Source organism: Drosophila eugracilis, unplaced genomic scaffold, assembly GCF_018153835.1.
Source record: "Drosophila eugracilis isolate 14026-0451.02 unplaced genomic scaffold, ASM1815383v1 contig_1765, whole genome shotgun sequence".
Classification (NCBI taxonomy): Eukaryota; Metazoa; Arthropoda; class Insecta; order Diptera; family Drosophilidae; genus Drosophila; species Drosophila eugracilis.
The window spans coordinates 28275-39080 of record NW_024572605.1 but is presented as its reverse complement, the minus strand read 5'-3'; the positions used below and the strand labels follow the sequence as shown (position 1 = coordinate 39080).

At 44.0% G+C, this 10806-nt stretch overlaps 6 protein-coding genes across 7 annotated transcripts; 4 read left to right on the top strand and 2 right to left on the bottom strand.

Moving 5' to 3' along the window:
• The first annotated feature begins 309 nt into the window (after nt 1-309).
• On the top strand, nt 310-2103 carry LOC108107410 (dnaJ homolog subfamily C member 21). Its single transcript, XM_017214937.2, has 2 exons — nt 310-933; nt 990-2103. The coding sequence occupies exons 1-2, from the start codon at nt 328-330 to the stop codon at nt 1992-1994; spliced, it is 1611 nt and encodes a 536-aa protein (XP_017070426.2). The 5' UTR covers nt 310-327; the 3' UTR covers nt 1995-2103.
• Nucleotides 2039-3517, bottom strand: LOC108107412 (LHFPL tetraspan subfamily member 2a protein). Its single transcript, XM_017214939.2, has 3 exons — nt 2500-3517; nt 2329-2442; nt 2039-2278 (listed from the first exon to the last, which is right to left on the bottom strand). Exons 1-3 carry the CDS (start codon nt 2894-2896, stop codon nt 2136-2138), a joined length of 654 nt encoding a protein of 217 aa, XP_017070428.1. The 5' UTR covers nt 2897-3517; the 3' UTR covers nt 2039-2135.
• A 534-nt stretch (nt 3518-4051) lies between these two features.
• On the top strand, nt 4052-5245 carry LOC108107413 (wnt inhibitory factor 1). The gene is made up of 3 exons (XM_017214940.2): nt 4052-4698; nt 4765-4875; nt 4932-5245. The coding sequence occupies exons 1-3, from the start codon at nt 4295-4297 to the stop codon at nt 5032-5034; spliced, it is 618 nt and encodes a 205-aa protein (XP_017070429.1). The 5' UTR covers nt 4052-4294; the 3' UTR covers nt 5035-5245.
• A 1303-nt stretch (nt 5246-6548) lies between these two features.
• On the top strand, nt 6549-8402 carry LOC108107409 (troponin C-akin-1 protein). Its single transcript, XM_017214936.2, has 3 exons — nt 6549-6718; nt 7591-7910; nt 7976-8402. Exons 1-3 carry the CDS (start codon nt 6704-6706, stop codon nt 8142-8144), a joined length of 504 nt encoding a protein of 167 aa, XP_017070425.1. The 5' UTR covers nt 6549-6703; the 3' UTR covers nt 8145-8402.
• Nucleotides 8403-8504: 102 nt separating this feature from the next.
• LOC108107408 (putative gamma-glutamylcyclotransferase CG2811) lies at nt 8505-9238 on the top strand. Its single transcript, XM_017214935.2, has 3 exons — nt 8505-8908; nt 8965-9072; nt 9144-9238. Exons 1-3 carry the CDS (start codon nt 8505-8507, stop codon nt 9184-9186), a joined length of 555 nt encoding a protein of 184 aa, XP_017070424.1. The 3' UTR covers nt 9187-9238.
• On the bottom strand, nt 9223-10643 carry LOC108107407 (protein CDV3 homolog). 2 transcript variants are annotated; one of them, XM_017214933.2, is made up of 4 exons: nt 10343-10643; nt 10167-10249; nt 9790-10033; nt 9223-9736 (listed from the first exon to the last, which is right to left on the bottom strand). In XM_017214933.2, the coding sequence occupies exons 1-4, from the start codon at nt 10553-10555 to the stop codon at nt 9479-9481; spliced, it is 798 nt and encodes a 265-aa protein (XP_017070422.1). In that variant the 5' UTR covers nt 10556-10643; the 3' UTR covers nt 9223-9478. The 2 variants fall into 2 exon arrangements, with proteins under 2 accessions (XP_017070422.1, XP_017070423.1); XM_017214934.2 differs by having other exon boundaries at nt 9223-9733.
• Between the last annotated feature and the right edge of the window lie 163 nt (nt 10644-10806).

The following is a 10806-nucleotide window of genomic DNA, read 5'->3' as shown; positions in this document are numbered from 1 at the left end:
TGCAGAAAGATAAAAACTAATGACGGAATGCGCAGCTACGTAGGATTTTCTGGATGTGAATTTGCCACTTACCGTTACGTTATACGTTCGGAAAACTTGGGTTACTAAACTCAAAATCCTAAGAAATATAATAAAATTAAAAAAAAACGTTGTTTTTTTCAAGTATTTTCCACTTTAATATCTTCAGCCCAAAAGTAAGCTACTTAATTTAATTTTTAACAGCAGCGCATTTATGAGCAACAGCTGTTGACTCCTTTCAGCGCTTACCAACGTCTGGCAACCCTATTACCATTATAAATAAATTTATTGTTATATTTGTTGGACACCATGCGCTGTTATTACGACGAGCTCGAGCTCCGACGAGACGCTAATGATGGGGATATTAAAACCGCTTACCGCAAAATGGCACTACGCTGGCACCCTGATAAGAACCTTGACAGACTGGCGGAAGCGAAAAACCGCTTTCAGCTAATTCAGCAGGCGTACGAAGTGCTCTCCGATCCGCAAGAGCGATCTTGGTACGACAACCACCGCGAGCAGATCCTGCGCGGCAAGAACTCAGAGTACTCCGAAAACTGTCTAGACGTGTTCCAGTTCTTCACCAGCTCGTGTTACAAGGGCTATGGAGATGATGATCATGGCTTTTACCACGTGTACACCCAGGTCTTTGTCCAGATCGCCTCGGAGGACATCGAGTTCATGGACGAAAACGACCGACTGGGAATGGCGCCAGACTTTGGCCATGCGAACAGCAGCTATGAGGAGGTGGTGGGTCCATTCTACGCCTTTTGGCAGGCCTATAGCACCAGGAAGACCTACGAGTGGCTGTGCCCGTACGACGTACGAGAGATCAAGGAACGCTTCATCCTACGGAAGGTTGAGAAGGAGATGAAAAAGATTGTCCAGAGTGCCCGCAAAGAGCGCAACGAAGAGGTGAGCATTAAATATGGATTGATATATTTTAACGTGTAAACCTTTGTTGCCTTTAGGTTCGCAACCTGGTCAACTTCGTTCGGAAGCGTGACCGCAGAGTGCAGGCCTATAGGCGCGTGCTTGAAGAGCGTGCCGAGGCCAATCGACTTAAGCAGGAGGAGAAACGCAAGGATCAGTTAAGAAAGCGACAGGAGGAACTGGCGGCCGTCACAGAGAATAAAGTCTTCAACGAGGGCTACGAGGAGCAATTGAAGCAGTTGGAGCAGCAGTACGAAAGCGAGTCGGATGGATATACAGATGAAGATGTGGACGGCGAAAATACGGAGCAGGAAGTTAATGGGGAATTTAAAAATTTCGAGGTGGAGTACGTCGACGATCTGTACTGCGTGGCGTGTAACAAGACATTTAAAAATGCGAATGCTCGTGGAAATCACGAGGAAAGCAAAAAGCACAGGGAAAATGTCAGCCGGATGTGCCAGGAAATGGAAGAGGAAGAGGAAGCTTTTAACGAAAAATCCCAAGAAGATAGTGTAAGTGATGTAGAAGAGTTACTGGATGAATTTAAAATTGATGACGATGAGATTTCTGGAGGGGAGGCACTAAGTGAGGAAGATTCTCCCCTCACTAAGCGCAACAAAAGGAATAAAAAATCTAAAAAGTCAGCCGCGAGGCAAGCACAAGAGGAGGCCGGCGATGGCCTAGATCAATCCTTAGATTTTAAATCCACCAAGAGCGAGTCAGAGGACGAAAATTGGAGTAAAGGCAAAAGGACGGCCAAAAAGAGCAAAAGCAAAAAGTCAGCGTTAATCAAGATAAAGCAAGCAGAGCCAACGATTGAGGAGTCAACCCCAAAAAAGGCCAACGATGCTCAAAAAGGCTGTGATGAAGATATTGATCCCTCCAAGCCGCAACACTCTTGCGTCACCTGTAGGCTTGTTTTTGACTCTAAGAATAAACTATTTACGCATCTGAAGAAAACTAACCATGGCGTATACATACCTAAAGCCAAGCCTGATGTTGAGGGCAAACCTGGAAAATCCAAGGGCAAGCGGAACAAGTAGAACCGAAGCAACAGCTAGGCTCATTCTATCCATATTGTAGAAATGTTAGAACTTTTTATGTTTATGTTAAAATTAATTCGAAAATGAAGTAATGTATGGTCTCTTTAAATCAGGGATTGTCCTTATTATATACGGATGAAGCTAAGGAATGCAAACAAATTTTCTGCCCGTCTCTACACATCGGCGGACACGGGAGCGCATGTTGGAAGCCTCTGCCTTGAGGCTGATGCCGGCGGCGCAGAACGCCAGAAGAACGCCGATGATTCCACAATAGACGGAAACTCCTGGAGATGTTAAGTTTAGTTTTCTTCTACAAATAGTTTTACTCAAATACCTATGGTGCAGTCGGCGAGATAGAAAGGTTCTGCATCCGGACCGCACAGACGTTGAACCCGGGCAGCACGCCAGCCTATTGGATGCAGGAAGAGAGCCATCATTACACATATTCCTAAAAAAAAATAAAGAAGTCTTATTTATATGCTGTAACAAAATGATGAAATCTTACCAGCCACTACTTGAGCACATGCTATCATGTTGTGGATGCTTTTCCCACAGGCTGACTGACGACAGCAGGTGAGCAAGGTCAGTAGAACAGTCACCGACAGCAGACTGAATCCCAACGAGAGAAAAAACATGGCCGCCTTCCATTCCCCGGGGTAAACACTGCTATCCGTGGCAAGTCCATCCAGATCGAATCGGCCGCAATGGAACCCACCTTCGTTCACCAACTTGCAGCGCGTGTAGATGCCCACCGAGGAGTAGCGATAATGACTGGAGTTAAAGCCTTGGGCAGGGCCCACCAGCCACTTGGGTGTGACCAGGGCCACCGCAAATAACATATCCGCCACTAGGGAGCACAGGAACCATGTCAAACTAGCGCTGGTGATAATAACGTAACCCATTTCAATGCTAAAGATCGTTGGGAATCACAAATTGAGTAGCCGACGCTCAGCGGTCGCAACGCGTCAGAACTTTTCGGATAGATAATAGACTCTGCTTTTTTCTGAGCACACACATCCCACACCCACTTAGCCGTCACCCCACAACCACTGCCGCAACACAAAACACCAGCAGCGCAGGGCCAGAACAGAACTTCCTCCCAGCTGACCAGCCCGAAATGGAATTGTTTATTCTATGATTTCTCCGTTCGCTGTTATGGGTCTGCCGCCTGTTTTATGTTATTCACCCCACTCACACACACAAAGGATGGATGGGGGTTTGGAACCGCCCAGTTTGCGATTCAGTTGAGAACTCAATTCGTAGCTGCTGTCGAAGCAAAGAAAGAAATACGCGCAAAGAAATAACTCTGCCTCGAAAGCGTTTTCATTAAGCACCCAGGCGTGTATTTGGCAACATTGTCCCACACACTGTACATCTGGGCTTCTATTTGCGCAGGCGTCACCGCATATGCTCCTCTATCCGTCACTTCAAGACGACAACAACCGACTGAATGAATGACCATTAAAGCCAGCTGCAGTCTCAGACGGAGCCAGGCCCCAATCGCAGCACTGTGAGAAATAGTGCGTATCCACGTTTTCCATTCAAAAAAGTACTGTAAGTGTGATTTGTGTCTGTGCTTTATTTCTTCTTTATCAATCCGTATATGTATTTACAAAGTCATTGAATCATTGGTCGAATGCGTATGTACATACTTAAAAATAAATAAAATAGCATTTTAGTATTATTTTATTAAAGGCCAATAATTTGTTAAATTAAAATCTCAGTTAAGGGTAAATTCCCATCTACACGCAGATTTCGTGACACATTGAAACCCTGAATTCGTCGACTATAAAATACCTAAATAATAACAGTATAATTCTTTTTGATTTCCAAATCGAATTATAATGATTTAACCTAAAATTAATTCTACCAAAAACAATTCCAGTGTGCACATGCAGATGTGGCGCGGCAACATCGGGAGCGTGGAAATCCAGACATGCCAGAATTAGTCCCCAAATTGCTCTCCTTGGCTCTCAGCACACACGTTCGAGTTCGATTCGATCAGAAAACTCTCTACAGTTCCCTCCGACGTCGGATTGGGTGGGTAATGTAAAGTCAAACTGATTATGTTGCAAATGCTCTGATCATTTGTAATTAAGGTCGATACAATCTCTGGTAGATCAGCTATAATTTGACGGCGAAGCTGGCCATTTCGTAATCCGTACTTGCTTAGGCACAGTGATCGTGACCGAGCCTATAATGAGATCCGTACACAAATTGCACCATCTGGAAAAACACTTTCACTTAACATTTGTTGTCGGTATAAAATCCGTAGGGTAGATCATTTACCGTTGACCAAGATGACGCTACGGATGGTCTTCCTTGAGTTGCTATTGTGGACAGCAACAAAGGGCCACTACTATTCTGATTACGGCTACTGGGAGATCAACGAGCCTCCGCCAATTTGTTCCGATTACGAAATGCTTGTGGCCAACACCCACCAGTGCGTGAGGCGCTGCAATATTGTGTGCCGGGATCGCGTATGCATCGAGGATGGACCTTGCCCTTGTGCGGATCAATACATGTCGGGAAATCCGGACGGATTGGTTTGTGCGGCAGAGTGTCTTCCTGGTTGCAGGGAGGCAGGTGGCTACTGTGCCACACCCAATATCTGTGTGTGCCGAAGAGACAGGCACTACTATTTTGATCCCCTGTCTCAAAAGTGCCGCCACAGGGCTTCTAGACTGCTGGACCCCTGCCTCGGGTGAGTTAAATTTTATTGAGTGGAGTGGTCAGGAGTGTAGATATGCATTATACATATCATCCGCAGGCGCTGCTCACATGGTAACTGCTCCTTTGACGGTCAGTGCACCTGTGCACAGGGCTACGAGCTAAGGACCAGCGTGATTCACGGACAGAAATGCATGCCCGTCTGTGATCAGTGAGTTGGGTTGTTGCTTAGATTATGGCCCAACTTAACCTAGTTTATTACTTCAGCAATTGCGGACCTCAAGCCTACTGCTTTGCACCCAACTTGTGTGCATGTCGGCACAAGGACCACCATTACGCTTACAATGGTCTCTGCTCTATGGACTATTAACGAAGGTTGGCCGAAAACCAATGGGTCTTTTTATGCCACTGTCGCTGCCGATGAAATTCCCTGACTTTATACACACGATGAAATGATGAATTAATATTTATTCAAATTCAACGTTTTAAAAAACTTAATAATGAGCTTTCTCTGTGAATATATAAGGTTAACTATTTAAGAACACAAGGCTGAGATAATAAAGAAACTTGTCTAGTGACAATATTAGAAGTGCAATACTTGTTGTCGCCTAAGGAAATGTTTGGCGATGCACATATGTATTTACATACATATATAGTATAAAAAAAGACCCAATTTTAAGGTACTCCAATATTCGAAAATTGAAGGACAACTGGTAATTAATCACATGTTAATATTAAACCCTATTTACATATCTTTGTTTGCTTCCTGAAACTAAAAGGCAGCTCCCCTGTCGAGGGGAAAACAAGAGAGACCACTTTGGGTGGAATACATTAGGGAAGTTGTGGCCAACTTACAATGTTTTGGCATCCTTAGAATTTGCATTCTTAATCCTAATGCTATTGTTACTTACTTGTTACACCCTTTTCATCGGCTAAAGCGCTGCCTAGGTGTTTTCAACTTTGTTTTGCTGCCGCGTTTAACGCGTAAAAATTACAAAGCGATTTTATTTTTATTTGTTGGTGCTATAAAAACCCGTCCATATAAAAGTTAATAATTTCCACAAATGTACGAAATGTACTCTTTATGCATATATATGTACATAAAAAAGTGTATACAATATCAGATCGCAAGAAGAGCATCAAAGAAGCAAAAGGTAATCGAATACATGCGTACGTGTTCTCCAGAGGTAGCGCCAAATAATATATACATACATATGTATATATGTACATATCTAAATACGTATGTACATCTGTATATTTTCAGAGTAAAGAGAAGCTGAGGTTAAAGACGGATGTTTGGTTACAATGTTCAGCTATTTCTTGAAGTCTGATAAGCCCCGAATTTTAAAGTTTTTGTGTTTGCGGAGTTTTTGAAATTTGGGGTAATTCAACTGACCCACACCCCGCTGTCAAACAATTTCTTAGATAGTGCTAAGGGAGCAAAGAAAAGCAGCGCAGCCGAAAGCGACAGAGGCGGCATTTTTAACTTTGCGCGTGTGGCGTGTTTTTGTTGTACTTGCTGAGGCGGGCCTCTTGGTATTGACGACGTCGCACAGTGGGGAGATGCCTCATATTTTGTTTAGGAAATATTTTTTAAATTTAAAATTATACACAAAACTGCACAAAAAACCATTTAACTAAAATATGAACTGAAAACTAAAATTAAATAACTGACTTAAAAATACTGTTTTTGTTTTTTGTTTCTTTTTTTATTTGTTAGCTACAACAATGTTATATTTTCTCAATTAGTACTCCGTGAAGAAATACTAGAATAAATATCAAAAAGTTTAAAGAATTAAATCGTTGAGGCTCACGGTGACTGAAAGGAACAACAAAAAAATAAACGTCAGGCGAGGCTGCCCTCGTGTCCGAATGTTTTCCATCGCGTTTTAGTTGGAGTTTTGCCTTCCATCGGCTCGGTTGTATCTTTTCTGGAGCACCTATTTTAGAAGAGCTCTTTCTCTTTTGCCAACTGCAGTAATATACAATTTTAGTCATCTGCAAGGTGGTTCGACAAGAAATTATTTGAAACAGGAAAAATGGGCCAAGCAAAGGTAAGCAGAACCGGAAAAGCAGCACTCAGGAAACATTTGTACACGGGCACACAATTTTACATATTTATACGTGTTCTTTTATCCTTCGTCCTTGGCAAGTGGGCAACCCCGAAAGGAAATCGTGGGCAAATACAGTTTAACACTACAGTTATTCGCAGAGATAGTTATTTAAGCAATGCAATTCTGCATATCTATGTACATATATTTCATTCAGTTTTTATCGTAGTACACGAATGTACTTATGTATATATGTACATATGTATGTGCCGCCTGTTCTGGTGGTTATGTAAGCAGCTATGTCAAGATGCTTCTCTGCGGACGTTCGTCTATTATTCTTTATTGTCAAGGATGATTAAACCGATTTAAGCAATTATAGATGTAACTAATCACGCTCATGCACAGAAATATATCAGACGTAAATATCTACAAATCGATGCACATATTGTGAACACGTACATGTATATGTTTGTATGTACATATGTAGCTGCTGCGCAATTTGTGAAACACGCAACGCCAAAACACAATAACTTTAAAATAAGTATGAATGCAGGAAACCGGTTAGGGCCTATAAAGATTTGATATGTGTGAAGTATAAGCACAGATCGTCTACAATCACGATAGATGAGCAGACCGGGACGACGCGTGTGTAGTCTTATCAATAATTTGCGGGGGTCTTTGCCAGTGGAAAATATTTGTACATATGTACATATGTATGTATGTACCCCCCGATAAGCCGGGCGATTGATTGATATTAATAGAGCACACTTTGACTGAACATACATATATATAAGTGTACCACCTATTTATCCGATCTTTAGCCTAACCTTACTTTCCTTTCTGCCCGCCACACCCACCTCCTTTTTAAATCGTAGAAAGTCTCCTCCGCCCTGAGCAAGCTCTTTGTGTACGGCGCCCTCAAGTACGGACAGCCCAGTAACTCTATCCTCGCTAGCTCTGGCAATGGATATGCCAAGTTCTGGTGTAAGGCCACCACCACCCAGAAGCTGCCACTTGTTATCGCCACCCGCTATAACATTCCTTTCCTGCTGAACAAGCCCGGCGTGGGATATTACGTAACGGGAGAGATCTACGAGGTAGATGACCGCATGCTAAATTCCCTGGACAACTTGGAAGACTGCGAAGAGATCTATACGCGCGAAAAGCATGACATGAACATCGGCGTGGGAGAAGGGTGAGAATTATTAGCAGTTGATGTCCATCAACGATCTGATCTAAACGTCTTTGATTTTTTTTCAGAACTGTGCCGTGCTGGGTGTACCTCCTTCAAAAGTATCCGGAGAATCTGCTTAGCCTCCGATACTTGTCGAGCTACGAGAACTCCACGACCCATCCCTACATAATGCGCCACCGCCGCACCCACAAGCACCCGGCCCAGGACGATCTCACCTACGAGGCCCAGAATTAATAATCAAAGCTGTTGTTCAGCTCCGGTTTTTAAAGTGCCCGGCCACAAATTCTTATGTTACCGTAGTTGCATTTCTAGACCGTACCTGCAGACGCAGATGTACTGATCGATATATGTATGTATATGTATATACCCGCGTATATAGCCAAATGATATACACAGATACATATGTATGTATCTCACGCATTATTTAGGTTTTAGCAAACATAGTTTGTAATTTCATAAGCAAAGCAAATACAATGAAGCAATTTCAAGTTACTTGGGGTTCCACTTTCGTATATAAACAAAGCAAATTTAAGTTATGTTCCTACACCGATAGCTTTAATTTCTCACAGTGTACTTGAACACGTTTCGTTGCGAATGGCAGCAAGAAGAAGATCGGGCGAGTTACGTCGACTCGGCAACCAATACCTTTCAGAACTGATAAAACAGATGGCGGGAAGCGCAGAATGCCTGAGAATGGCAGCAAGGGTCTTTGTGTATGGTACGTTGAAGCGTGGTGAACCCAATCATCAATGGCTAACGAAAAAGGAGAATGGACAAGCAAAGTATCTGGGCAAGGGGATAACGGCTATTAAATTCCCCCTGGTGGTGGGCACCCGTTACAACATTCCTTTTCTGCTCGCCTGCCCAGGCGTGGGAAATAACATAGAAGGCGAAGTCTACGAAGTCGATCAGGCCATGTTTTCCAAATTGGACGAACTGGAAGATTACCCAAACTATTACGATCGCGAAGAGCAAACCATTTTGGTGGAGGAGAATGAGTAAGCAGCTTTGATATAGAAGTTAGATGGGAACCTTCACTTTCGACAATTTGCAGAACCACACAGTGTTGGCTGTACCTGATCCGCAATTTCCCAGACAAGATGTTGACCAAAGAGTTGCTTACCTCGTACCACAACACTCCGGAACAGCCGTACAGCGAGAAGTCAGTGCGCACTGTTTCTGCCAGAGAAGATCTTTCTTACTGACACAATTCCCTCCGGGTTTTTTTTTTTGCTACCTAGACAGTTGTCCGGATGATCTTGTTATGGATGACTAAGACACGGGACCTTATAAAAAAAAAATAACGTTTATAAACGGATTTCAACGCATGGCTATTATTCGTATTCTATTACTTTGATTCCATACTTCAAAAATGCAAAACGAAATGAATAATAGTAGTTTGTGGTTTAGGGTAAGATTAGCAGTGGAGACAGTGTAGATGAATGAAAAGCCTAGAAGAAACTGATTGTGCTGGCGCAGAACGAGTAGATGACTTGAGCTCGACAGCGGACACTGTAGTCGAAAGCGGTTCTCGCGGACAGCAGCAGCACAGTTGACAGGGGCTGGACCTAGCTGGCTTCGTCGTCAAGCGACTGGAATCGGTTTGAAGCCGCCACCGGGGCAGTCGTGGACTCCTGGACGCGTTGGAAGCGGCCCCCATGTCGGACTTCTTCAAAGGCGGGTTCGTTTTTCTTCTTGCGCTGTTCCTCCGGGCGCGCCGCATTGAGTGTTGGGAAGAACTCGGTGTTAGTAATATCAGGGGCTGCTCGTCGTGGGCGCAAAGCGCCGCCAATGGAACCACCTCCCAGCCCGCTTCCGGCCTGCTGCTGAAGAAGGTTAAATTAGACCAGTTATGGATCGTGTAGCTCTATGGACATACGCTGTAGCGTAACGCAGGTGAAACGTAGGTCTTCGACGATGGCTTCTCTGCCTCCACAGGCACTGGGATCTGCATTACCTCCTCGGCAGGAATTACTTTTTTCCAAGGTCCGTGCCCGACGCGCTCCTTATTGTCATCCGCGTTGTCATAACCATTACTGTCTTCCTCGTCATCGTCGAAGTTCCCGCCGTCCGGGTCGGTGGGCACTCGAGCGGACCGCGACTCGGCAGATTCCTGGGTAGTTCTGGAATGGGCCGAAGAACTGTAGAGAGCGGGTATGCGCAACATGCGGGGGTCAAATGCAAGTTCAATGACTGGAGGTGGCTCTTGTTCGCGCTCTTTGAACGGGCATTCTTCGTAATGAGGATAAAACTCACATGGTGCTGAGCTGTCCGATTTTTAGACCGCTGTAGTCTTTGCGTTGCTCCTCCTCGAATTCCTTCCACTCCTCCTCGACGGGCTGCGTCGTGATAAAACAACAAGAAACACATGCCAGTAATTAGTGACTAACGGTCGGTGATTTCACAAGACTCAAGCTAAGACTTTTACTCACCGGGGCGGACTCTGGCACCTTGGTGCCGCTGTTCTCGTTTTCGCCTACTATTGCCACGCTGCCAGCGACTGCTTCGGGTTTTTTAGGCTTAACCACTTCTCGCTTGCTACCGTCCTCCAGGTTCTTCACCAGCTCGTCGGCTGTCACGAACTTGGTCTTGTTCTTAGACTTCTTCTTGTCCTTTTTCGCAAAGAAATCGTCAAGTTCGGCCATTGCTTGCAATTAATTATAAATTAATAAAAATTCGTGACAGGAAATTTAGACAACTCTGCACGCCTTTTGTGCCAGAGCTGCAGATATATCGATAGGCGTGCCAGGGCTGAAATTTTCTGAGCCCTAGAAACGAATTTATATATATCATTATATAAAATTACTTTTAAATATAATTTGCTTTAAGGATTTTTTTTATGAATTTTTCTACGCTTCCAATCAATATGAATGACTTCTTTTTAAAAAGTAGCTGG

Excerpts from the sequence above, each read along its gene's own strand:
- LOC108107412 (XM_017214939.2), bottom strand. The coding sequence starts at position 2,896 with ATGGGTTACGTTATTATCACCAGCGCTAGTTTGACATGGTTCCTGTGC. Across the intron at positions 2,443-2,499 it reads ATGTGCTCAAGTAGTGGCTG|GAATATGTGTAATGATGGCT; the intron begins GTAAGATTTCAT and ends ATTTTTTTTTAG. Across the intron at positions 2,279-2,328 it reads TCTCGCCGACTGCACCATAG|GAGTTTCCGTCTATTGTGGA; the intron begins GTATTTGAGTAA and ends TAACATCTCCAG.
- LOC108107408 (XM_017214935.2), top strand. The coding sequence starts at position 8,505 with ATGGCAGCAAGAAGAAGATCGGGCGAGTTACGTCGACTCGGCAACCAA. Across the intron at positions 8,909-8,964 it reads ATTTTGGTGGAGGAGAATGA|AACCACACAGTGTTGGCTGT; the intron begins GTAAGCAGCTTT and ends GACAATTTGCAG. Across the intron at positions 9,073-9,143 it reads GAACAGCCGTACAGCGAGAA|CTACCTAGACAGTTGTCCGG; the intron begins GTCAGTGCGCAC and ends TTTTTTTTTTTG.
- LOC108107410 (XM_017214937.2), top strand. The coding sequence starts at position 328 with ATGCGCTGTTATTACGACGAGCTCGAGCTCCGACGAGACGCTAATGAT. Across the intron at positions 934-989 it reads GCAAAGAGCGCAACGAAGAG|GTTCGCAACCTGGTCAACTT; the intron begins GTGAGCATTAAA and ends TGTTGCCTTTAG.
- LOC108107407 (XM_017214933.2), bottom strand. The coding sequence starts at position 10,555 with ATGGCCGAACTTGACGATTTCTTTGCGAAAAAGGACAAGAAGAAGTCT. Across the intron at positions 10,250-10,342 it reads AGGTGCCAGAGTCCGCCCCG|CCCGTCGAGGAGGAGTGGAA; the intron begins GTGAGTAAAAGT and ends ATCACGACGCAG. Across the intron at positions 9,737-9,789 it reads CACCTGCGTTACGCTACAGC|CAGCAGGCCGGAAGCGGGCT; the intron begins GTATGTCCATAG and ends AACCTTCTTCAG.
- LOC108107409 (XM_017214936.2), top strand. Across the intron at positions 7,911-7,975 it reads AACATCGGCGTGGGAGAAGG|AACTGTGCCGTGCTGGGTGT; the intron begins GTGAGAATTATT and ends ATTTTTTTTCAG.
- LOC108107413 (XM_017214940.2), top strand. The coding sequence starts at position 4,295 with ATGACGCTACGGATGGTCTTCCTTGAGTTGCTATTGTGGACAGCAACA. Across the intron at positions 4,699-4,764 it reads CTGCTGGACCCCTGCCTCGG|GCGCTGCTCACATGGTAACT; the intron begins GTGAGTTAAATT and ends TATCATCCGCAG. Across the intron at positions 4,876-4,931 it reads TGCATGCCCGTCTGTGATCA|CAATTGCGGACCTCAAGCCT; the intron begins GTGAGTTGGGTT and ends TTATTACTTCAG.